Source organism: Phaenicophaeus curvirostris, chromosome 24, assembly GCF_032191515.1.
Source record: "Phaenicophaeus curvirostris isolate KB17595 chromosome 24, BPBGC_Pcur_1.0, whole genome shotgun sequence".
NCBI lineage: Eukaryota > Metazoa > Chordata > Aves > Cuculiformes > Cuculidae > Phaenicophaeus > Phaenicophaeus curvirostris.
Genome location: NC_091415.1, coordinates 2,281,057 through 2,305,996, shown reverse-complemented (window position 1 = coordinate 2,305,996; position 24,940 = coordinate 2,281,057). Strand labels below are relative to the sequence as shown.

General features: G+C 53.3%; 1 protein-coding gene across 1 annotated transcript; it reads right to left on the bottom strand.

Moving 5' to 3' along the window:
* Positions 1-1,398: 1,398 nt before the first annotated feature.
* On the bottom strand, positions 1,399-23,599 carry SLC41A1 (solute carrier family 41 member 1). The gene is made up of 12 exons (XM_069876154.1): positions 23,220-23,599; positions 22,890-22,986; positions 19,152-20,382; positions 13,346-13,453; positions 10,597-10,668; positions 10,165-10,309; positions 9,927-10,073; positions 9,024-9,171; positions 8,370-8,449; positions 7,456-7,589; positions 6,401-6,553; positions 1,399-4,900 (listed from the first exon to the last, which is right to left on the bottom strand). Exons 3-12 carry the CDS (start codon positions 19,524-19,526, stop codon positions 4,715-4,717), a joined length of 1,548 nt encoding a protein of 515 aa, XP_069732255.1. The 5' UTR covers positions 19,527-20,382; positions 22,890-22,986; positions 23,220-23,599; the 3' UTR covers positions 1,399-4,714.
* Positions 23,600-24,940: the final 1,341 nt, after the last annotated feature.

Here is a 24,940-nt window from a genome sequence, read left to right as displayed (position 1 = left end):
AGCTGCCTGAGAGCTGGTCCTGCAACTCCAGAGCTGATCCTGCACCCCGAGAGCGGATCCTGCACCCCCAGAGCTGCCTGAGAGCTGATCCTGCACCCCCAGAGCTGCCCTAGAGCTCATCCTGCATCCCCGGAGCTGATCCTGCACCCTGAGAGCGGATCCTGCACCCCGAGAGCTGATCCTGCAGCCCCAGAGCTGCCTGAGAGTTGACCCTGCAACTCCAGAGCTGGTCCTGCACCCCAAGAGGTGCCCGAGAGCTGGTCCTGCACCCCCAGAGTTGTTCCTGTAACCCCAAAACTAATCCTGCAACCCCAGAGCTGGCCCTGCACCCCAAGAGCTGCCTGTGAGCTGATCCTGCACCCCCGGAGCTGCCTGAGAGCTGACCCTGCAACTCCAGAGCTGATCCTGCACCCCGAGAGCTGCCTGGGACCTGCCCTGCACCCCCAGAGCTGTCCCCGGCACCCCGAGAGCTGGTCCTGCAACCCCAGAGCTGCCCCTGCATCACCAGAACTGACCCAGCACTCTGGGAGCTGCACCCCCAGAGCTGTCCCAGCAGCTCCAGAGCTGCCCTCTGCACCCCAGTATCTGCCCTTTGCCCCAGTGCACCCCACAGACTCCATCCCTTGCTCTCGGGGTGCCGGGGCAGCTCCCAGCATGCAGGGGTTCTGCCCTTTGCAGCCAGAAGACAAATAAAAAGCATCCACAACACACACACACATTTGAAACGACACTAAACACAGCGGTTAGTTTAAGACCTTGAAGGAATCCTAACACCCAAACTTTTCTCTCTGTACTGTGTGTTCCGTTGCTTCCCCCATTGTTCTTCTTCCCCGCAGATAAAGAAAACTCAACTCCTTCACCCACCAGGTAGCCCAGAGCAGGGGTGGCTGCCCCATCCCTGGAGATGTTCAAGGCCAGCTTGGATGGGGCTTGGAGCCCCTGAGCCAGCGGGAGGTGTCCCTGCCCGTGACATGGAACTGGATGGGCTTTGAGATCCCTTCCAACCCCAAAACCCATTCCATGGTTCTGTAGATTCTAAACCGATTCACAACAGCAAATCCTGCAGCTGGGGAGCGCCGGCATCCTTCGAGAGCCACCAATTCCTGCTCAGCCTGCCTCAAAATGACGCAGAGCCCTTTTGTCCCACATACCTTCAGCAGGAGTCACACCGTAAGCCAGGGCAGGGCTTCTGTACACAGGCAGGTGCTTGGAGAGCAAACACCCGCAGCTCCAGCTTGGAGCCTCCACGCTTTGCTTCGTGCACAGCAATTTATTTGATTCGCTTCACTCTCATTCCACTGCGAAGCAAAAGAGTTTCAGCTTAAGCTAAAATAAGCTGCAAAATGCGACAGAGAAACCTCGAACCCAGCAGAGGCGTCTGAAGAAAAGGCAACGCAGTCCAGATAAATAAATGCCATCTTTATTTAACCAAATATAATTTATCCGTTAAGTTTACATCTGTCAATTCAGTTATAGGAACTATAAATAATTAAGACAGTCTTTTTCCTTTAATAAAAAGAGTAAACCGGTATTTGTTTTCATTTGCAGTCAGCTGTAGAGTAGGCATGCGGTCGAGTGCAACTGGTGGGAAAAGGTTTTGACCATCAATATTCTTCAGTTTTAAATTAGTTTTCACCTTGACCTGTTCTGCTCATGAATCTTAGACTTTATAGAATGTATGTACGGAGCTCCCAGTCACCTTTGGTTTTTAAAGGAGACCACGCAGGGAAGATATTTTCTCTGGGGAATCTTTTTGTGGGGAACTGGTGATGTGACACCTCAAAGACTCGGAAAATAGATCTATAAAAGCTTTAGTGTTAAAGGAAGGCAGACTCAGCTCTGTTCCTCAGCTTTAGGCAGAGAAATCAGGTGAGCAGCAGGGAATCCTCTAGAAGTCTGAGGCTTCCCAACAGCCAGGGCTGAGGGCTGGTCTGTGGTTTGGTTTGAACAGAGCTTTGGCCAAACGAGGTCTGTCAGGGGTCACGTCACCAGGATGGAGAGTGCAAGGTTCAGAGCTGCTGCCACAAAGGACGCGTCGTGAGGATGGGGAAGGGGAAAGCAAGCCTGGGGTTGTGTCAGCAAGGTAGAAAGAGAAAACGGTCTCACAAATATATCACCTGCTCTCGTGAGGGTCTGAGAAGACAAGGATCCCATCCCTCCTCCTGAAGACCACAGACAGCTTGGGCAGGAGGAGGAGAACTCTGCACACCCACTGGAGCAGGGAAGGATCCATCTACAGCTTCAGGGAGGTCCTTGAGCAGGCAAGAGCCCAGCTGCCATTTGGTTTGGATAGATCTGCTCCTGTGCCTTTCCAGAACTGGTTTCCCACACACTAATCCTGACCTTCCTTTCCAACACGCTCGGCTCCAGAGTAAGGACGAGCTCTGCACCACATCCCTGGGCTGGGGCAGTGCCTGATCCCAAACTAACTTTGGTCTTGACTTGGACCACAGGGGATGCTCTCAGCTCTTCCCAGAGGGAGGCACAATCTGCACCTCACGGATGCCCCCAGACCTAAAGAGCAAAACCTGCACCTAGGCAGGACTTTCTAGAGCTCGGATAGCTCCGGCTTTGTCCAGAATAACAAACTGATCTTCCAACTTGGCCTTATTTCAGATGAAGATCAGCATTCCATCGCACCGTTTCCCAGCCGAGCAGAAACACGCAGCGCTGCTGGGACACAAAAGCCAAAAGGAGACAAGCAGGGGTTTGTGTGAGAAACACAGAAGCTGACCCAAAGGAGGAAATCGGGTCCAGCAAGGACGGTCATGTTCTGCTGCGAGGAACACGCCTAAAGCAAGAGGAAAAGCAGATGCCCACAAATCCAGCACTTTTCAGGTTATATTCTGGAGCTGCAATAAGTAGGACAGGTAGCGTCCAGGTAGCAGAACTGCAGGGCCGGCACAGCCAACTAAACCGAGAGCTTTGCCATCGCTTCAGGGTCAGGATGCAAGACAAATACTGTGGGCATTCCCCCCGCGTTTGGGAAGATGCTGGCAGCTCCCCAAGCTTTGCGCAATGCAGAACTGCAGTTCGGCTCCATGGGATACGCTGCGTTTCCCCATCCTTGACAGATGTTCAGAGCTTTTGCCTCATGCACACTTCTGCCTTCGATTTATATTCATGCATTAGAGACTTTAATAGCGCTCGAGCGTATCATTTAAACTTGGAGTAGCTGGGGGAAGCCTCCAAGTCAATAAGACCTGCTTACATCAAACTGCGCTCAGTTTACCAAATTGATTTATATCTAAATGGGAAAAATACAAACCGCAGAGTGCCGACAGCGCTTGGGAAGATCATTTACAAACGCCTCGGTCACAGAGCCACAACAGGTTTTCTCGCTTTCAACAGGCACCAGCAGTGGAAGAGAAGGCAGCTCGGCCATCACCAAGCTGAACAGCACAAAAAGCAGAAGGGAAACAAAATAAAGCAGGGAACTCGGCACTCGCTGGGTTCAATCAGAGTTTACAAGGTGGGTGCTAAGGCTGGTGCCAGGTTTTACACGCTCGCTCAAGGGCAAGCGGGTTGGGGAATCCGACTGTGCCCTCTGACCTGTTTTCCTGGTGGCACCTACGGAGAAATCCAGTGGCTGCACTTTGCTGTCCTTAGCCAAGTGACCCCAAGAGCCCAAAGCCCTGAAATACCTCAGGCTCAAGCAGAGAGGTACCGGGCGGCTTCTGCCCCGCTGCAACGGGCCCGTGAGCAGCACTCAGCAACTGAAACAAAACCTCAACACACAAAATAGGATGTATTTTTTCCATCCACCTCTCCAGGAGAGAGAAATCAAGTGAAATGAGTGGGCTGCCATGAAAATAAAGCTGTGCCCGTACCAGGGTGAAGGAGCGGCTCGCACACAGCACCCACGAGGGCTCCTGCAGGACACTGGTAGCTGGAAGGAAGGGGAGCAGGACGATGGGGAGAGTTCACAGGCTCTTCAGACAAAGCGCAGAGCGCATCCCTCTGTGTGCAGCAGTCACTGACCTCTGTTTGTGCCAAAAGGCAGAACAAGCAGCCTGCAGCTCAAGAATTCAGGCAAAAGGGAGCCTGAATCTGTCAGTAGAGACCAGCCTCCTCCCAGCCAGACCTCAGCTCTGCACACCCCAAACCTGGGATCGCTCCCTTTCCCTGTGGGCACACGGCAATAGGTGCTTTGGCACACAGGACCCTTCCTCACTCTTCTCTAATCCCTCTGCCAGTGGCTTGTGTGCTTTGGAGGCTGGGAAAAGAGGGAGATTCAGAGAGCAAACACGAGGGAGGAGGGCACAGAAGACAGGAGATAGCCCAGCCCTCACCCATGAGGTTGGACTTGACTAGAAGGTGCCTGTTCAGTGAAAGAAACCGAATTACCTCCAGTATTTAAAACGCTTATGAAGCGAAAAAAGCAGCCCTTCGCCTCTAGTAACAGGGTCGAGGTGGGCTCCCCAATTGGTATCTTCACTGTAACCTTGGTTCAGACGTAACTATGATGAAATTGCACTTGGTGATTGTCTCGTTACACTTTTTTTTTTTGTCCTTCCTAAAACTAGATTTATTTTCTGTACAAACTTGGCTTGAAATATAAACCACATAAAATTCCCATTGAAAATAATGAGAATCCAGTATCAAAGATGAAGTCTCGAGAGAGACACAGTGGAGAGGGGAAGCAGAAGACAGCAAGGGCGGAGGAAATGAAACAACATGAAAGGAGGAGGAGAGCTGTGACAAGGAGGGAGAGCTAGTCTCCCACATCGGAGTCCCGGTCACCAATGAGCCAGAGGATGTGAAAGCTGAGAGCGAGGAGACCTGTGCCAATCAGGTCCCCCAGCGCTGTCAAGTATGGGATGGAGAAGTTGTCAGGATCGAGGTCCCTGCTCCACATCCAGTGCACCATCCAGTCAGCAATGTAGAGGAGAATGAGAACCTGGGAGGCAGGGAGAAAAGAGTCACATCAGCCACAAATGACCTCTGCAATCCCAGACTTTGTGGAGCATCAACCAGGGGAGCTCAGCCAGAGCAGATGAAGCTCAGCCGGAGGGACAGAGCTGGTGGCAGATCAGAACCACCTTGCTGTCCTTAAAAAGCCTCTGTCCTGACCTTCTTTAGCTTCACACGTTACCATCAAATTTAGGATTAGAAGGGAGAACAGTGGCACCTAAACACTAAAACACTAGATTTTGCACCTTGGTTTTCAGAACTGACCAGAACAAGCTTGAAGAGATATGGGGCTAGGAGGGGACACAGAAGCAGGCAGGATGCTTTGGAAGGCACAACAATGCTCGTCTTCCAGAAATAAAAGAGTAATTTCCCCGCAGTACAAGCAGAGTGTGACATTCTCCTCCATCTGCTTCAATGCAGTGAGAGGCTCCTATTGATATCTAAAGACAGAGAAAATTCACATTTCATCCTCTCAAGCCTTAGGGCTGGGACAGGGGTCTGAAGTGGCCAAAGGCCTGTTGCTAGTGGCTCTGGAGTCTCCAGGGCTGGGCTCAGAAGAGCTCAGGACTACAGCAGACAGCACACAGTGGTCCCGCTGCTGCCAGCTCCCGCGCTCCCAAGCCCCCAGGCTGCTCACGGCAGCGAGCGGAAGCCCCTGCCGAGTGCCCGAGCACCCAGCAGGAGTTCACAGCCTAAATTTAGCCTCCTGGATGACAGCTCTCCGCTCTTGCCTGTGATGGATACTCTGACTCATTTCCTTACACTGGTCTCAGCTGTTGGTTTGAGGGGACACCAAAACCAGGCACGGCTTCTACAAGCGGAGGAGGGGAGCAGGAGGGAGCGTAGATGGGTTTAGTAGGTAAATCCCTAACCAGCATGTCTCTCCCTGCTCTTCGGCGCAGGCAGCCAGGCTCCTGCGAGCAGCTGCTGGATTTCTGCAGCATGAATATCCCGCTCTGTGTACGTCCCTCAGAACAGGCATCGCTACGGGCTCACACGGGAAGATCGGGAGCCCCACGCCACAGAGCTCACAGTTCTCTACCCCGCAGGGGAGGCAGGAAAGGGCAGGACAAGCCACACAAGGCATGGGGTCCCTGTGAATTCCACATCCTGTTTGCTTCAGCAGCAGTTTGAACGTTGCTAAAGCACCTTATAGGACAGATGAACGCACATGAGGTAAACACTCCTGCTATCAGAAGGACTTAAAAGAGACAAAAGACAGATTCAAAACTTGCCAAGGATGATAGGAAGGAAAAATTGCGTGTACAGGTATCAACAAAAGATTATCCAGTTTGATACCGGATCATTTGACAAACACAATCTACTTGGCATAGCTCCCCTCAGCACATAAATCTCTCAGCTAGGGACAGGGTGTTTCACTGTGCCTTCAGCAGCGTATCTACAACTTAACTGGCTGAACAGCTGACCAGGTAACATTCCCTATTCCAACCTGAGGGGTTACAGCCCCCGGAGGTGTCCAGCTCACCTGGAGAAGTGCAGCTGTCATGTAGAAGACTATGAAAATCAGGGTGAGTGTAGTGTGTCCACCTTGCATGGAGTTGATGGTGTAAAGGAAAACCAAGTGTCCAGGCACCACCAGAAGAAAGAGCACACGAGCAGAACGAGAATTCACATCTGCAAGGAAACGAAGACGGAGTTCAGCCTTAGGCTTGAACACACAGCAACCCTGCAGCCCACCTGGCTGCGTGCATCCCCACATTGTAGATTTTGGCTGGAAAGCAGCTCCCCAAATGATGGTCCAACTGTCAGGACAACCAAGGACTCTTTGCGCCAAGCTCTGTAGGAGAGCTTAGTTCTGGCCCCAGAACGGAGCCATTCTTAGACTGCAGCTGCCAAAGGACTCTAGTCCCACTTCTCTCAGTGGTGACAGAGCTGTCAGGAATTTACTGTGAAGGCTGAATTTCCTTGGAGCCCTGTCTGCACCTTGGCTGGAGATCCGTTTCCTAACAAATCACCTCCATGCTGGAGACCTCTTGCCCCTCCTTGCTCTGCAGGGAGAGCCGTGGTGCAGAAGGCCAGGACCCAGGACCTCTAGACAGTGCGGAGAGGAATAACCTCTGCCCACACTCTGTGCTGGAATCCAAATTTGGGCTGTGCTCTGCCACAAATAACAGAGCCGCTCGGAAGCCTCTGTGAGCGAGCAGCTTTCTGTACCTGCAGCTCTGCCAGCCCAGCAGAGCTGCGACACTCGAGCAGCCTCAAGGCAGGTTTTGGCATCCTGGGCAGATGTGGAAATGATTCCGAGGGTGGAAGATTTACAGCACTAGACAGTCAGGATGTGGGACTTCTGCACCATGGCTTCCTCATGCAGCAGGGCTACGATCTCTCACACAGCGGCTTTGTTAAAGGTCTGACTGTCTCTAGAGGGCAGGCCAGGCCAGAAAACCAGCCACATCCGTGAGCCAACAGCTGCCTCTGAGCTGGCTTCAGCCCCATTTCCTGCGAGCGTGCTCCACCGATGAGTTCAGTCAGGCAGCTGCTGGCAGAACTCAATCTATTTCGACACTTGACTCGGATACCTGAGCCGAAGAAAGTGCTGCAAGGGCTGGGGCACTTGCGAGGGGCTGTTTCCGTGCTCTCTCCAGGCATCCCGCTCATGTGCAGGTAAGTGGAGATGCGACTGGCCTGCACTGCCACCAGGTTGCCACCCACACCTGCAAGACAAGGAGAGAGGAGCAGGATGACGCCTCGTACGCTTTAAAAAGAAAGAGGTATTTTCAACAGCCGGCACATCTGGAGTTGCCAGGTGCTGCAATAATGTAAGACAGTCTATTTTTGACCCCAATTCCCCTTTTGCAGGATGTAAAGAGCGGAGACAAAGCACACGTTCTGCCCCCTCAATGCAATTCTATTACTGCAGCTTTGATTGCAAGAAATACATGAAAAAAATGACAAGTCAGCCACCAAAACAGACACAGGAGGTTTAATGCTACTATTTTGTGCATGAGGCAGAACGAAACCGTGGAACCCACAAAATGTACTGGCTCAGAATTAACTCAATTTGTCACAAAAACTAACAAACAAAGGAGTTTCCCTGGTTCACTGGGCAGAAAAGAGGTCAAAGCTTTACAGCAAAACCAATTAGATTTCCTGATTCTGAGTTGCGAATCCAAATCTTTATGTCACCAGGAGCCACAAGGCATGTATCTTGGAAGGCAGGGGGTCTTGCACCAGCCAGGAAGGATCAGGAAATGAAGACAGTTTTTGTTGGGCCCCTGGAAAATGTATCTTTTAGGCAACAGACTCCCAGGGCTGGTGGGAGGCTGGCACCAGAGGGAGCCACGCTGCTGCGAAGCCTGAGTGTAACCACCACATCTCACCGGCAATCAAAAAGGAATTATTCTCCTTAATCTGCCTGAAATAACACACACAGGGCAGTTCCACTGTCTGCCAAGTTTCCAAGAGCTGCAATAACGGAGCAGAAAGGAACTCACCATTAATTACTGGTGTGAAGACAGCCATCCCAGCAAAGTTTGGATCTGAGACTGTTCTGTCCAAAATCAAACCCCCAACGCTGCCGAGGGAAGGTTGGAGAGGTCAGTGCTGAAAGCTCTTTAGCAAACAGTCACACAGAGCAACGAGGGCCGTTTTGTGCACCCAAGGGTGACACAGACACCTATTAACATCCACCTACGGTTGCAGCACTTGATCTTAAGCCTCAATATCTGATAACAGAGGGCAGTTTCAGTGGGATCTTTCTTTTCCTGCCAAAACCCAAAGACTAAATGTAGAGTTTACTGCAGTGCAATAACCAAAAGCAACCCTGTCCTTCAGAGGGCAGAGACTGCTAAATGGGATCTGGGTTTACTCCATCACCACGCCGAGGTCTCTCCCTGCAGCAGGTGAGACACTGCTAAGGCCCTGGATTCCAGCAGTCTGAATCACTCCTGTGCCTTGGGACCTAAAACTCCATGTTTTTGTGTGTAAAACACAGAATGACCTCCTGTTTTCTGGCGGTCTGACCATGGAAGCAGAAGTTTGGTTCTCTCTTGGCCTGGAATCTCCCAAGGGCTTAGAGGTTGAACGGGCTGGAGGAAGGGGTGCACTGCCTGTGTTTGGGGGAGAGAAACTCTTCCCCACCTTCTTACCTGCTAATCGCCATCGCGATGATGACAGGCTCCCAGCCAGAGTACAGCACCTCCCGGGTCGCAGCGTTCCTCTTGGCAATGATGATCCAGATGGGCAGCAGGGCTATGAAGAAGGCGCATACCAAAGGATTCACGTAGGCTTTGCTCTCTGAGGGGGAAATAAGCAGAGGGAACAAATCAAGGACACATCCTGCTGCAGCGAGGCGGGGTGCTACTTCAGCTGCCTACAGACTGCGGTCACCCCTGGAGTCAGCAGCTCCAGTAGGGGCAGGCAAACGAGACCAGCCCAGCCTCACCTCTGCAGGATACAGCATTTCCTTCTCCTGCTGTACTCACAGGGGCTTTATCAACAGATATGAGCGCGATCTCTTCAGTTTCTAACTGCTCCTTCCCACTTCCAGCTCCTGGGCAAGACCTCCCAGCGTTGCTTCACCTTTGGCTGAACCTGGCTGAGTCACATCCCCTGCATCCCAGCCGCCAGGGAGGGGAAGGTGGAGGGGAGGGAGGAGGAAGTCTCAGCCTACAGCTGCAACTCTGCGCCGAGGATCCCCAGCTGGTGCTGACAGCATGAAAAATGAAATCCAAGGCTGGCTTCTCCCACTGCTTTAGCCACAAACAAGGCCCCGGCACTTGGATGGAGATAACCTCTCCCCTACCACTTTACCTGGTAAGAAGGAAGGATGCAGATCACTGCCAAGACTGACTGCAGCTACAAGGCAGTAAGAAGGTCTGTTTTCTCCCCTTATCAGTTCTGACTAGGTCTCACTAACTGAAGTAGCTTCCAGGCCAGGCATCCTATGTACCCCACGAACAGGAAGGGTAAAGGAAGAGGGTGAGATGAGGGGGAGATCAGTAGCACGTGGAAGAACTAGGGAGAGACAAAGGTCTTTTGTTTCTCCTCACCCAGCTCTTTGTACAAGCCCCAGCTGATCCCCGAAAGCAGAGCCAGGGTGATGAGATCCCCCAGGCTGGCAGCAATCGGTGTGGCGACGTTGTCAGGATTGATCCCCATCTTCCTGGATCCGATGATGACACCAATCATAATCAACCCTACAGCCAAAAAGAGGGAGAAAACAGGATGAGACCCAGGGAAGAATTTTAGGAAGAGATGCATGGGGAGCGTGCAGGGTCTGTCTCTCACCAAGAACAAGGGAAGCAATGAACGCAGTAGCCACACTGCTGGCACAAAGCAGGACAGCGTGATCAATGCTGAAGTGCCCATCTGGGATCCATCCGAATATCACTGCTGCGATCGAGGCCAGGAAGCCAACCACAGTAGCCTGAACCTGAAAACAAAAACTGGAGTCAGAGAACTAGAGAGGAAAATGGTCCTGGGGTGAGGGAAGAGGGAAACACTACTCAGGGCACCATTTCAGGTGGATTAGCAGCCAGCAGGAAAACACCATCTAACCTACAGGGCAAACTGTTATGCTAAGGTGACCGTGGGACAGAAAGGTGCCGTTTGCCTCCATGCAATATTGACAGTAAACAGCATTTAAACCTCCTGACACTCGTTATAGTTGTGCTTGCACCAGCTACCAATGCTCTTTCTTCTCTTTTCACTTTTTCTTACCTGTATCAGAGCCATGTTCCCCGTTATCATCCTCCAGAGTTCTTTGGGTGTATCCATTTGGCCAATATTAGCCTGCAAGAGGACATCACAACACCATTAAAGACTCACAGCATTTTGCACTTGTTAACAGTCAAATTCCTGCCTTCCAGCTATGCAGGTTTGTGCCAGGAGTGGGAGAGAACCATGACCTCAAATCCATAGCTCTTAAGGGACAGCAATTCAGTAGGAGAGATGTATGTGTCTGTACGTGTGTCTGGCCATGGCACAACTCTGCAGTAACAGCCCAGCCTGTGAAAGTCACTTGGGTTGTACATAACCACAGTGCCTCTTCCAACAGCTACTCGGGTTTGGAACTCCAGAACTCCACAGCTGTTCCCAGTTTCAACACTTTCTCCTTCCCGGCTACGGGAATGGGCTGAAACTTTCCTACATGGCTGGAGTGGAGCCAGAGCAGCTACAGAGGGGATTTTGAAGGGAGTGTAAAGGGGAATCGACGTCACCAGAATGATGAAAATCTTGCAAAAGGAACAAGATAGACTTTGTCCCCACACAGAGTCACGCACCGTGGCTTATTTACTCATGGAATTCACCCCATGGAATCAAGCGTGGCTGACCCAGTTGGGTCAGTCAGCCAGGAGGGAAATAGGGGTGCGCTGCTGGGTGCCCCAGCTCCGACACGGAGCGAGGCCAGCGCAGCATCGCGCGGGCAGAGGAAGCTGGCAGCGAGAACGATGCCTTCTGTTAAAAGCTGAGTAAACAAGGCTAATGCCACGTGGAGACCTACTGAGTAGCGGGAAGCAGCCGTGGCACACGGGTCATCTGGCACTGCTACAACCGCAGGAGATGATCATCAGACTAACCAGAAGAGACAGAAAGTTGCTTTAATTCCCTGGCATACGATCCAAAATAACCCACTGGAACCACTGAGTGTTGCTGGTTACGGCAGAGCATATGGGTTCTGCTCTTCCCTAGCAACTTCTAGGAACTAACGGATAGGCAGAAGGTATAAGCTTACATCCACTCTTGTATTACCAGAAGCTGATGAACACGAAGAGGAAACAAGTTTGTCACTACAGATCAAAAGGGAGAGGCTCAAGCAAGCTGAAGTGGTAAATGCATGTTAGAGTTACTGGCTGACAGTGTCAAGCTTCTGTTCAACAATACAGCAGCAATTTCTGCCTCTCAGGTTTCCTCGCTGGCCTCTGCCAAACAAAAGTCAGTGATCATCTAATCCTTCTGCTCTCCTTCCTGCACGTGCTTCAGAGAGCTGCCAGCTCATTTCAACCAGCACTGAGATGGTTCATCTCAGGAGTGTGTTTATTCCGGTCAATTTAGTGGACAGGAGGAAAGAACGGGCAAAACCCAAAAAAGAGTTGACTGGAATAGCACTCAGAACACCCAGCCCAGGAATCTGAGCTCCATATGAAGCCTGACCTTAAAATTCCAGCCACACGGCAATTAGGTTGGGATTAACATAACCTCGCTGTAGTCACTGGCAACAGGATTTTAATCCTTGAACTAATGGGAAAGTTTTGCTTCTTAATTGTGAAAGGAATTTCTGAGGTGTCTTAATGCAGCACTAATTAGAAATCCGCGGTCTGAGAAACCGCTGCAGGCAGCTTTCCTGCGGAGAGAGCACGAGCCCCACACCACGAAGGCTCAGTCGGAGGGGAGCTCCCTCCGCACGGCTGCACGTGGCTCCCCCATGCTGAGGGAAGAATGGGGCAAGGACAGAAAAAGAAAGCCCAAGAGATTGTCTGATCCCACCACCGTGCACAGATAAAAGGAGACAGAGTGCAGGGCTAGGGTATTTGTAGAGGCAGCACAGTCTTCGTTCTTGGCAGAGCAAAGGAAAGTAGAGGACAAAGCTTGGTGGTGGCGACGAGGGTGATGCCAGCCCTCAGCCATCAGCTCAGGGGCAGGAGGAGGCACCAGGAGACCAAGTCGGGGCAAGCGCAGCGGCTGCGAGGAGCAAGTGAACGAGATAGGCGCAAGGTGTAAGATCTGTCACGCTGAAGGAGAAGACGTTTTGCAGAAGCAAGAAGCATGATTGTCCCTGTTAGGAGAGGGTGTCAGTCTCTCTCCCGCGCCGCTCAGCCACAGAGACAGACTGCTGTGTTATAGAAGCATTTAAACACAAAGCAATTCATTTACAGCTGGACTAACACAGTATTCTGAGGAGCTAACAGAGCCTGCCCCCATCTCTCACAGGGAGCTCACTGTTTCACAGGAATCAGACTGAATTCCAGCAAAAGAAATGCCCAGCCATGCCTCTCCATCAACTTTGAGAGGCTGTCAATCCACCTGCTGGCTCTTACTGCGAGGTCTCCTCCGTTTTAGACTTTGCCATGTCATTGCCTCCAGTTTCTCATGTCCTCCTGAACCTCTCTTGTTTCAGCCTGCTTTGATGACACGCCAGCACCCAGCCTTCTTATGAAGAAAACTGGATCGAGGCACTCGACTGCCAAAGCCAACTCACGGACCCTGCCTCCAGGCCCATGAGCAGCCACGGCAAGGAAGTGAACTGTCAGCAAAGCTTAAGGACTGTTAAACCGTCAAACCTGATCCATCCAGCATGATGGAGTCATCTTCCCAAGGTGCTCACCTCCAGGCTCTGGTTTCAGCGGTCTCTGACTTCACAGACCCATGCGCAGGGACATTTTTGTCTGCCCAGCCACTATGCATGCATACGCCTTCCCACCCCTTCCCAAAGCAGGTATTCTGCTCCCTGAGCTCCCTAGATACTCACAGCTGTCGACAGGCGAGACGCCAGAGTCATCTCCAGGTTCCCCTTCAGGCCCAGTAACGCAGGGACTAAGATAAATACCTCTGTCACGTATTTGAAGACATCCCAGTGCTGCAAAGTTGAAACAAAAAAAGACCATTAGAAATGATCACGGCTGCTGCAAACCTTTGCTTTGGACCAAATGTCCCTTACTCATCACCTTTTCAGCCTGGCGCTGCCTGTGTGTGGCCCTGAGCAGAAAACCCAGCTCCCCTTCCGGTGCCACACTTGGAATTTTGCAGTGATTTTACTGTTTCTGCCATTCGTGCCGCAGTGACCACATGTTCCCGCTGAGCTGAGAAACCGGATCTCAGCCTGCAACTTCCAGTTAAAAAAAATCCCCCAAAGATTAACCACTGACAAAATGTTTACGCGTACAGAGACCAAAATAGGGACAGATGAGGAGACTTTGCCCAATGCTTGCAGTTTTTGGCAGAATCGAGTACTGAAGTTGGGTCAGTCTCAGCTCAGAGCCATTCCCGATGCTCTTCTGGAGCAAGGCACGGCAGCTCCCACATCGTGCCAGCTCCAAAAAGCAGCCCAGCATGGCCTCTGCTCCCCTCTAGCTCCCCAAGATGTGTCCCCTGTCTCACCTGGCACCTTCATTTCTCTGGTTTTCCTGACTCCTCTGGCTCTACAGCCAAGTTGGCTCCCTTGGGAATGCGGCAGGAGAGGCAGGCATGGATATTTAGGGAAAAATGAAGAGTAATTGCAGGGTAAGGGGACATCTAGGAGAGCAGCTGGCTTCCATGAAAACACAAAACCACCCCAAAAAGCCTTATGAGCGCATTTAAAAAAACCCTGCAAGCTACACAAACCTCACTGCCTGATTCTTTACATGAATGTTTTGCAAGAAGGCCCTGTGTCCAAAATAGCTCCTGCTTCCCTCACTGCCACGGGCTTTGAAGGACACGGAGCAGGGCTGGAATCACGCTCCCAACAGCTGGCTGCCGTGCTCAACGCGTCAGGGGTCGCAGCTCTCGCAGGTTCTCCCTGCAAACGCTACCGGCAGCAGGCTCCATCGCTCTCCACTGGTCTGTCAGGATAACGAGCCAACACCTATTTCTTTCTAGGACAAGGAACGCTATCAGCCAACATCTTACAGCAAATACAACTCGCTCTACTTGCGTGACTAATACCTTCCTGGGGGGAAGGACTTCGGTTATTGCTGTTTGTTTTTCCATCCTTTACGCTTCTCGCCTTCACCACTGAGCCAACAAACCCCAGCTTCCTGCCAGGTCCTTTGCAATACATGCTCGAGCTGCACTCACTTGGAAAACCGTTTGAGAGAAATCCAGGATCACCTGCATAAATGCTGGAGATGGATGGACTAGGACCATTTTTCCTCAAAAGGAAAAACTGTTTTCCAGTCAATAAACCCCCCCTAACGTTTCTGACAGTGGTAAGGCAAGCTAACCATGCTCTCCAGCTCCCAGGTGCACAGCTGAAAGCTGCTCAGCTATTTCAGGCATAGCCACAACCATCTCTCTGCTTGAAGACAAGACTCCTGAGGTTTCCAGACTCTCCTGATGCAACGAGCAGTTCTCTCCCAACTGCTGTGATGGGCAGTGCCTGCAGAAACCACCGTGGTCCCTGCAGTCCCAGCTGCCACCTCCCAGCTCTCCCACTGTGGGAGATCTTTCCAGCACAGCCAGAGGCACTCAGAAACTCCAGTCTGACGAATGTTTGAGTTCAGCGCTCACTGCTGAGCAGGGCAGGAGGGAGAATCGGTCTGAAATACTTCATCTGACCCAGCAGCAGATCAGGCTGCGCTTCCTTTAAGGTCACTTCTAGGAAGAGGCGAGCTCGGCTCTCCTCAGCCTATTTTTAGGCAGGCATTACGATTGTTTTGCTGCTTGTTGTACAGGCGAACCCTTTGCTACGCCTTCCCTTAGCAGTATCTAGCATTCAATCAGCACACAACACACTCCCATGTCCCCAGGAGGAGCTGGGTGTCACCAGAATCACTTAATGAAAGGAACATCATCATCGGTCAGACCGCAGGCTGGAAGTGCTGTGCAAAAGTTTCCTGGCTCTTTCTGCCTCCCGAGATGATACATGAAGGATTAGGAAATATCTCGCACAAGCTCGAAGCCCTCCCTCACCTTGTCCCAACCCAGGAGTTGTAAATGAACTTTTCAAGAAGGTTGTGCTGGAAGCCAGTGCCAGAAGCTGCTGTAACCAGAGCCTCCTAAAGCAGCTCCCCGAGCAAGACCAGGGGTGTTCCCAGAGAAAGGAATAAAAGCCATTTTTGGGAAGGAAAGCAAGGAGATTTCTGCAGACATCAGCAGCTTGCTCACTGCAAAGAGCAGGACCCATGGGCTTCTGCCAACTTTCTTAATATAAGATGTTATACAACACTGGACTATGGGCATTGAGTAGATCTCGACGGCCTCCCTGGCTCCTGCAGAGAAGAAAGCTCCTTGCAGAGCCGTGTGCCTACAATGTGGCTCCAAGGGGAGAACTGGAGCCAGACTGTTTGGAGAAGACAAAAAGGGGAAGAAGAAGTGGAAATACAACTTTTAAGTTCAGGACATTGTGCTGTTTAAACCCTTTTTCCTTTGAAATAAGAATTAGTCAAATAAGCTGTTTTCAAGAGGGGAGGAGGAAGCTGACACAGCACACAAGATCCTCCTGGACCAGTTTGCTCCATGCACTGGTGAATACCCTGTGCTGCGGAGCAAGGGGAACGTCCAGCTTTCAGTGGAGCCAAGGAAGAGACTTACATGGAGAGGCCCTTCACCTCCAGCACCTCCTCCTTGCCCTCTGGGGAGCGGGAGCAAAGAGACCATAAACAATCCAGGTTTAACTTCAGTTTCATTTTCTGCTGAGCCTGTGGTCACTCTGAACACAAATCTAGACAGCAGAGCCACCAGAGCCCAGTGTCTCCTGTGCAGCACAGCCGGGGTGGGATTGGACCCCAGCCTGCCAGAGATTCACAGAATCATGGAATGGTTTGGGTTGGAAAGGACCTCAAAGCCCACCCAGTCCCACCCCTGCCATGGGCAGGGACACCTCCCACTGGATCAGGGGCTCCAAGCCCCATCCAACCTGGCCTTGAACCCCTCCAGGGATGGGGCAGCCACCACTGCTCTGGGCAACCTGGGCCAGGGTCTCCCCGCCCTCACAGCAAAACATTTCTTCCTAAGATTTCATCTCAATCTCCCCTCTTGCAGCTCAAAACCATTCCCCCTCATTCTATCCCTGATGCAGAGCCCCTCCCCAGCTTTCCTGTGGGCAGAACATCAAACCCCAGGTGGTGTTTTTCAGTTTCCTCCAGGCTTGTTGCTTTTCAGAAGCTTGGCACCTGCAGACAATGGATATTTCAGGGCAGCAGCTGCCTCAGAGCTGCTGTCAGTTTTAGTCACCGTGTGCAAAGTTAAGGCTGACGTGAGTCATGAGCAGCAGCGTGGTTTCACTCAGACGACAGCAGGATGGTGATTCATGACAGCTCGGCAGGGAGGGATGTGCTGCAGGTTGGAGCTGTGACTGCCTTGGTGCAGCCACGTTACGTGTCGTACTTCTCCCAGCTCTATCCCTCCAAAATACCAAGGAACAAGCGGTCTTAACAGGAGAGCTGCAGCTCCAGGGCTGGCCAAGAGCCACCTCAGAGCGATGCTGACACCAGAGGTGGGCTGGCAGGGTCAGACTGCCTCCTCTGTATGAAACACTGTCCTCCTCATCCAAAGAACCTCCAGGGAGTAGGCAAGTCTGGAAAACAACAACTGGGGCTCTGCTGGGAGAGTGGACTGTGCCAACAGCCCTCTACATAAAAAAAAGCAGCTGGTATGCTCACGTGTCACCTGGCCTAAAGATCTCTCTGACCCCAAAGGGAGCAGAAGCCAATTCATAGGGGACACATTAACAGGACAGCATGGCCGAAGGCCAGGGCTGCTTGTATTCCCAGTGGGGAGACCAATTACAGCTGGCTGATCAGTCTGTTTATCCAAAACAGAGGGAACGGAGTGCACGGAGCCTCCCATCCATCTCCAACCACGGCTGCACCCAAAGCGATGCGACTCCAGTCAGCCCCAGCACAGCAGTTACGCATCCCACACCCCTTCCCTCCTTCCATGCAAGTCTTTGAGGCTCTGGGAAGCCAGTTCTCAAGATCAGCTCCCCAGGCTTTGCAGGCAAGAGCACAGAGACCACGTGCTTCCCATGCCCCTTCTCCACCCTATGGCATTTAGACACCTCATTTAATCCCAAGGCTACAGGGAGTTAGAGGAGTTGGCAGGACAAGCTGCGAGGCACACGGTGAGCTGTGGTGGGACAGAGGAATTATGAAGCTTTCTATCTAATGGCCATAACAAAAAAGGCAGGAGAACGCAGCAGTGTGCCACAGGATCCCAACCACCCCCCGGCTCCTCCCTGGTCGCAAGGGCTGCTTCTTCTCCAGGAAGGACTTCAGGCTGGGTTCAAACCCCCGGCTCTGGGAAATCGCCACGCATGAGCTTACAGGGACCTCGCAAAGGGAAACATGCTTGAAATGTCTTTCTTTTTAGTAAATTATTCTGGGAAGTCTCTCCTGGATTAATTCAGCCCAGCTGGCCTTTCCTGGTTTGAGTCACTTCACAGCTTTCCCAACAGGCTGCATCCAGAGAAACCATGAGGCTGACCAGAACGTGAAGGCAGGCAGGGAAACAGCCGTGAGGGGCAAGGAAGCAAGGGAAACATCTGCTTGACCACCCACAGATACAAAAAAGCCTGACTTGCCCTGCTGGCACACAGGATGGGGGTGATCCTACCTGCCAGCAACACAGACACGTGACCGACACGCGAGTCTTTAAGCCAGCACTGCGAGGGCCCTGCTTGAGCAAACACAGGAGCTTCCAGCTGAAGCTGGAATTTTTGGTTGCCCGCAGCATCAAAATGGCTGCCTCCTCCATCCAAATAGTTTCACAAACCCACACTGCAGGGACGATTCGCCGTTTTGGGCTGGGCATCAAGACAATTCTGCACAGCCTGTCTTGCCATCCCCTGCCAGAGACACACAGGCTTGGAAAACCTGCGCTGGAGTCCGGCACAGGAGCCACGAAGTCACGTTTCCCACAAAAAACCCGAGCTGCACAGCTGCAGGGTTCTCGCAGCGCTACCTGTCATGAGAGAGCTAACGAGATAGCATCTGGTAACAGAGCAGTTTTCATCTAGAGGGAACAGCCCTCAAGATTCCCCAAGAATCGCCTCCACACACCGCTCAGGAGGAACCACCCTGTTAGCCCAGTGTCCCCTGGCTGCTTCAAGCACGTGCGAAGGCAGCGTTAAGGGCCACTTGGACAGCTTTCGACCCTTGGAGCGAGCCACCATGCAGGTGTCCCGCACACACTGCGACAGGTGAAGCGTTAACCGGGCTGGCAAGAGCCCAGCGTGCAGGAACAGCACAGCAAACATCCCACTGAAAAGGGACAGGACCTGCAGAACTGGAGCAGGGACGCCTACAGCCACCATCAGGGGAGCACTTTATTTCGAGGCGTAACGCACGGAGTGGTCTCTCAATGTACGTGTGACAACTGCAACCTCCTCCTCCAAGCCAGAGCAGGGCTGCTGCGGTGCAGCAGAGCCCACAGCCTCTCCTCCCCTCGCTTCAGATGCCACTGGGGTCTCCCTTTACCCCAACCATCACACAAGGTGGCGAGTCTCCTCCCCTGGTTGTTGCTATCTGCTCTACAAGCCTTGGTATTCCAGTCCCTCCTGGCTTAGGATCAAGCCATGGTCTACGGAGAGAGGATTTAGAGCCCAGCGCCTCGTGCCAGGGAAGCATCAGTCCTACCTGCACAATGTCCAGCACCATTCCAGCAGCAACCGTCCCAAAGCCTGCCAGGAGGAACGGAAAGAGGACTTGCAGCCCGATGGAAAAGGAGGTCTCCTTGAGGGGCGAGGCTGGCTCAGGACCTCGGTCTGTGCTGGTATCATCACTTTCATTGCTCTGGCTGCCGTTTTCCAGCAGGGCATCTTCTTCTCGCACCCCTTTAGCGTTGGCACGGGACTCCAACACCACCACTTCTACCCCGACACCATCAGGTCCTAGAAAATCCGAGGGCTCCACCAGCTGCCCTCGGTCTGGACTGGTGAGACGGTCCATGGGCACGATGGGCAGCACAGCCCCATTGGCCTGGTGGGGTTCCTGCTCTGGCTTGGAAGACATGCTGCAGAGAGGCTATCCTGACCTTCAGCTTGGTGGGCCTACAGCCAACAGCTGTTCCCGAAGAGATCTTCTGCCAGGAGCTTATACAAATGGCCTTTCCGGCATCTAGAGCCGACCTCTCCTATCCCTGCTTGTCTGCCTTTGAATGCAGAGACTGCTCCTGCAGCAGAGATCCCCATCAAGCAAAGTCCAGGGATGGAGGACACCAACCACCGAGCCAACAGGGAACACCGCAGAAGCTGGGAACTACAGCAAATACACTCTAGTTCTCCTCCTCTCCAACGCTGTGTGGTACAGCAGCCACTGAGGCAGGATCTTAGCTTTTCTTCTTCAATCTATGATGCTTCAGCGCATCTTTCTCCAGGTCTTCTTCCACCAACACGGCTGCTGTGGTGGGGCACCGAAGGCAGAGATAAACAGATGAAGCAAAGACCACTGAAAACCACAGATGCTTAAAGGGATGAGGAAGCAGAGTAGATATGAGAGACTGGATTTTAGAGATGAGACAATCCAGAAAAGCTCTTCTTATTACCAGGGCTTTGTCACATCCTCCAATTACATTGTCCCTGTGCAGAATTTCAGTCTGAAGGCTGCCAGAGGCTTTTACTCTGTTTCAGTCTGGCTTGTGCTCTCTGCCAAAAGAGCCAACAACACCAGCAAGCTCCAAGTGTCACTGCTGTCCTCCTCTTCCAGAAGAATTTCTCACCTTACAGCACGAGGCAAGCAGAGCTCTTATTTAAGGTAACAGCAAGTTCCCAGTTAAGGTTTCTCACTGAGTGGAGCCGGGCTGCAGGGCGGGAGCTGGCATTTGGAGAGCTGGAGACTTCATGTCCCTCTCTGACAACTTGTCTTTCACCTGAAACACACGGGAGGAAAACAGACATTCTGTTGGGTGTTGTGACAGTCAGTGTAAGGGCTCTTTCACTCAGTGATGTTTCCTCCCAACACATGGTGAAGGCTGGACCTTCAAAGCCCCACCACTGGCTAACACACGGCTACTAGCTGGACCTTCAATGCAGCCACCAGCTATCGCCTGGCCACCAGCCATATCTTCAATGCAGCCACTGGCTCACACACAGCCACCAGACACAGCTTCAAAGCCCGGCCACCGGCTGGACCTTCAAGGCAGCTCCTGGTGAACCCCAGCCCCTGGCTAGTGCCTGGCCACCAGCTAACACCGGGCCACTGGCCATACCTTCAACACAGTCACCAGCTAACACACAGCCACTGGATGGATCTTCAAGGCAGCCACCAGCTCACACAGAGCCACCAGCCGGACCTCCAAAGGCCAGCCACCAGCAGGACCTTCAAGGCAGCCCCTGGCTCAGGCATAGCCACCAGCAGGACCTTCAAGGCAGCCCCAGGCTGAGGCACAGCCACCAGCCAGACCTTCAAGGCAGCCCCAGGCTGAGGAATAGCCACCAGCCGGACCTTCAAGGCAGCCCCAGGCTGAGGCACAGCCACCAGCCGGACCTTCAAGGCAGCCCCTGGCTGAGGCACAGCCACCAGCCGGACCTTCAAGGCAGCCCCAGGCTGAGGCACAGCCACCAGCAGGACCTTCAAGGCAGCCCCAGGCTGAGGAATAGCCACCAGCCGGACCTTCAAGGCAGCCCCAGGCTGAGGCACAGCCACCAGCAGGACCTTCAAGGCAGCCCCAGGCTGAGGCATAGCCACCAGCTAGACCTTCAAGGCAGCCCCTGGCTCAGGCACAGCCACCAGCCGGCCCTTCAGGGCAGCCCTCAGGCAACCCCAGCCCCCAGCTCTCGCCCGGCCACCAGCCGTACCTTCACAGCAGCCCCCAGCTCCCACGCAGCCCCCAGCGGGACCCTCCCGGCGGCCCCAGCCCCGCTCTCTCCCGGCCGCCCGCCCTACCTGCCCGGCAGCCCCCGGCTCCCTCACGGCCCCAGCTCCGCCCCCCCCCCCCCGCGGGGGCCTCGCGCCGCGACCCCATTGGCCGCGCGGGACGGCGCGTGAGCGGGAGGCCCCGCCCCTCGCGGCGGGACGGAGGGGGCGTGGCCGGCGGGGGCACGTGACCCCGAGAGCGCCTGCGCCGTCCCCGCGGCCCCGCATCCCCCCGTCCCTCCATCCCCGCAGCCCCCCGTCCCTCCATCCCCGCAGCCCTCCCTCCTTGTATCCCCACGTCTCCATCCTTGCATCCCTCCCTCCCTCCCTGCATCCCCGCATCTCCCCATCCCTGCATCCCTCCCTCCCTGCATCTCTCCATCCCCTTCCTCCCTGCAACCCCACATCTCTCCATCCCTGTATCCCTCCCTCCATCCCTGCATCTCTCCATCCCTGTATCCCTCCCTCCCCACATCTCTCCATCCCTGTATCCCTCCCTCCCTGCATCCCTGCATCTCTCCATCCCTTCCTCCCTGCAGCCCCGCACCTCTCCATCCCTGTATCCCTCCCTCCCTGCATCCCCATCTCTCTCCCTCCCCGCATCTCTCCATCCCTGTATCCCTCCCTCCCTCCATCCCCGCATCTCTCCATCCCTCCCTCCCCACATCTCTTCATCCCTGTATCCCTCCCTCCCTGCATCCCTGCATCTCTCCATCCCTTCCTCCCTGCAGCCCCGCACCTCTCCATCCCTGTATCCCTCCCTCCCTGCATCCCCATCTCTCTCCCTCCCCGCATCTCTCCATCCCTGTATCCCTCCCTCCCTGCATCCCCATCTCTCTCCCTCCCCGCATCTCTCCATCCCTGTATCCCTCCCTCCCTCCATCCCCGCATCTCTCCATCCCTCCCTCCCCTTCCTCCCTGCAGCCCCACATCTTTCCATCCCTGTATCCCTCCCTCCCTGTATCCCTCCCTCCCTGCATCTCTCCATCCCCGCATCTCTCCATCCCTTCCTCCCTGCAGCCCCGCACCTCTCCATCCCTGTATCCCTCCCTCCCTGCATCCCCATATCTCTCCATCCCCGCATCTCTCCATCCCTTCCTCCCTGCAGCTCCACATCTCTCCATCCCTGTATCCCTCCCTCCCTGCATCTCTCCATCCCTGCAGCCCCATATTTCTCCATCCCTACATCTCCCCATCCCTCCCTCCTTGCATCCCCACATCTCTCCCTCCTTGCATCTCCCCTCCATCCTTGCATTCCTCCATCCGTGCATATCTCCACTCGTATCCCTCCCTCCTTGCATCCGTCCCTGCATCTCCACGTCTCTTCATCCCTGCATCCCTCCCTCCTTGCATCCTACCATCCCTTCCTCTCTGCATCCCCACATCATTCCTGTAGCCTTCCCTCCTTTCATCCCCACATCTCTCCATCCCTGCATCCCTCCTCCTATGCCTGTATTGCCACATCCTTCCCTCCTTGCATCCCTCCCTCCACCGAGCCCACGGTGCTCCCCGAGGCTTTACCTGCTCTCCCAAAACACGGTGTTGGAAGGAAAGGCTCCTGCTTCCATCTGCTCTCCCTCTGCTGAGCCAGGGGAGCCCCTCGCCGGCTTGGGTCAGCCTGAAATGAGGGTGAACCCTGAAATCCCACCCCTGGAATGCTCTAACTTGTTAATTAAGCACTGCTCTGGTGCCTCGGCTGTCATTTAGGGATGAGGCCAGGAGCACCAGTGCTATGCGCTGGCTTTCCAGCCCCTGTGCCAGAGTCAAAGATTCTCTAAAGTACTTCCACGAGGAATATGGTCACGTACCCACTTTGAGTTTACACAAAAATGCCCCGCAACAAATCCTTACCTAAAAAGCAGTAACTCCTGCCACAGCGGCCACTGCCTCCTCGCTTTGTAGACTACCCTATTCCTGAATGAAACCAGCTCTTCCGATTCATCTTTTCCTTTTATTTCCTTTTTTTTTTGTTGTTGTTGTTCTTTTTTAGCATGAGTGGAACTTCTGACCAGTTGTTGTTTTTCCTTCCTGCCTTTCCTTTCCTCCCAGGAAACAGTCAGCAGCAAATTATTACCCGGAGCGATTACGTGATCCCCAGTTCCGTGCCCTGGAGACAGGTCTGGAGCCAATAACGGTGACTGGGACACCGGCATGCGAGGGGAAGAGGGAGGGAGAGCAGCAACTGTTCCAAACCACGGAGCCAAGCGTGACTCGGGCTGGTGACTTCATTCCTATAAGAAGGAAGCAGAAGTGGTCACGGTCCGTGGCAGCGAGCACTCAAGAGCCCCTCAAGCTGTGCCACTCAATTTATCCAGAGCAGCAGCGGAGTCTCCATCCGTGGAGGGGTTCAAAAAACACGTGGCTGTGGCACTTGGGGACGTGGTTTAGTCGGCACAGCGGGATTGGGCTGACTGGATGAGCTCAGAGATCTTTTCCAGCCTTAATGATTCTGTGACTCTATGGATTTCTTTCTGCCCCTATTGAAAATGGAGCAAGGGAGCTTCCTTTCCTGAAGCATTTGTTGCTTTGGAAGAAAAGGGTGACTGTAATTATACAAGTCAGCATGAAGATAGCTCAGATTAATCCCTTCTTGCTTTCTCAGCCCCTAAAACCTTTGTAAAGCTCTTCTAAGCATGCTGAATTCCAGGAGCAGATAAGTGGAGTGCTGCTTCCACCATAACAACGTAATTAAGTGGCCGAAGTATCTGTGGTTCTGCTAAGTAAATGGTTCTGTACCTCCCTGCTGCCACACAAATTACTTGGACCCAGTATTTCCAGGGGTGATGAGCTTTTAAGGGAATTTAACTAATCCCCAGGACCTCCTCCATCACATCAAGGAGAATGGGAGACACACAGAGACGATGGCTCAAGTGAAGCCACAGTTGCTCTCCAACTAGGAGCAGAGTTCCAAACCCTGCCTCCAACCTCAGCCTCTGTTTTCCTTTGTCCAAATAAACCAGGTCTGTAAGGCTCTCTCTCCACCTTCATCTTTCCTTCCTGACTTGGAAACTCCATATCTATCCCAGAGCAACCATTCTTCCCTCACCCTCCTAAAAACAACACGTGCCAAAATGTGACCTTGTTGATTAAGAGCCCAGCCAGCTGCACGCTCGGGAAGTGGAAGCGCAGAGACAAAAGCTACCGGAGACAAGAAAACAGAAATAGATAAAATCCCCACCAGCGAGGCTGATGCAGAGATCAGAAAGGCAGAGGATGAAAGGGCAGGAAATGAGTTTCCAGTTGCAGGGGAGCAAGTACCAAAAGCAACAAAGCGCTTGGAAAGGAAAGAGTTTACCATGGAAGCTACACCAGGTCATGGAATGTTGGCCTCGGTGTTTTACAGCAGCCACGTGAATTTAGTCCAGCTCTGGGCAAGCACTCCAAAGTGGCCTAGGAGGCCACGATGCATATAGGATCATCTTCCCCTTTGCATGGAAGAATCCAGCAGAAGCAAGCGATTTGGACAAAATCACTCAAAATCCCCATCTACCACGGAACCCAAGTATCCTGTCAACCCCTGTGCGCTCTGGTCCCTTTGTCCCTTGCATTAACCACCCTTCCATGTGGTCATT

Excerpts from the sequence above, each read along its gene's own strand:
- SLC41A1 (XM_069876154.1), bottom strand. The coding sequence starts at position 19,526 with ATGTCTTCCAAGCCAGAGCAGGAACCCCACCAGGCCAATGGGGCTGTG. Across the intron at positions 13,454-19,151 it reads TGGTGCTGGACATTGTGCAG|CACTGGGATGTCTTCAAATA; the intron begins GTAGGACTGATG and ends TCAACTTTGCAG. Across the intron at positions 7,590-8,369 it reads CTTCACACCAGTAATTAATG|GTGTGGGTGGCAACCTGGTG; the intron begins GTGAGTTCCTTT and ends CTTGTCTTGCAG.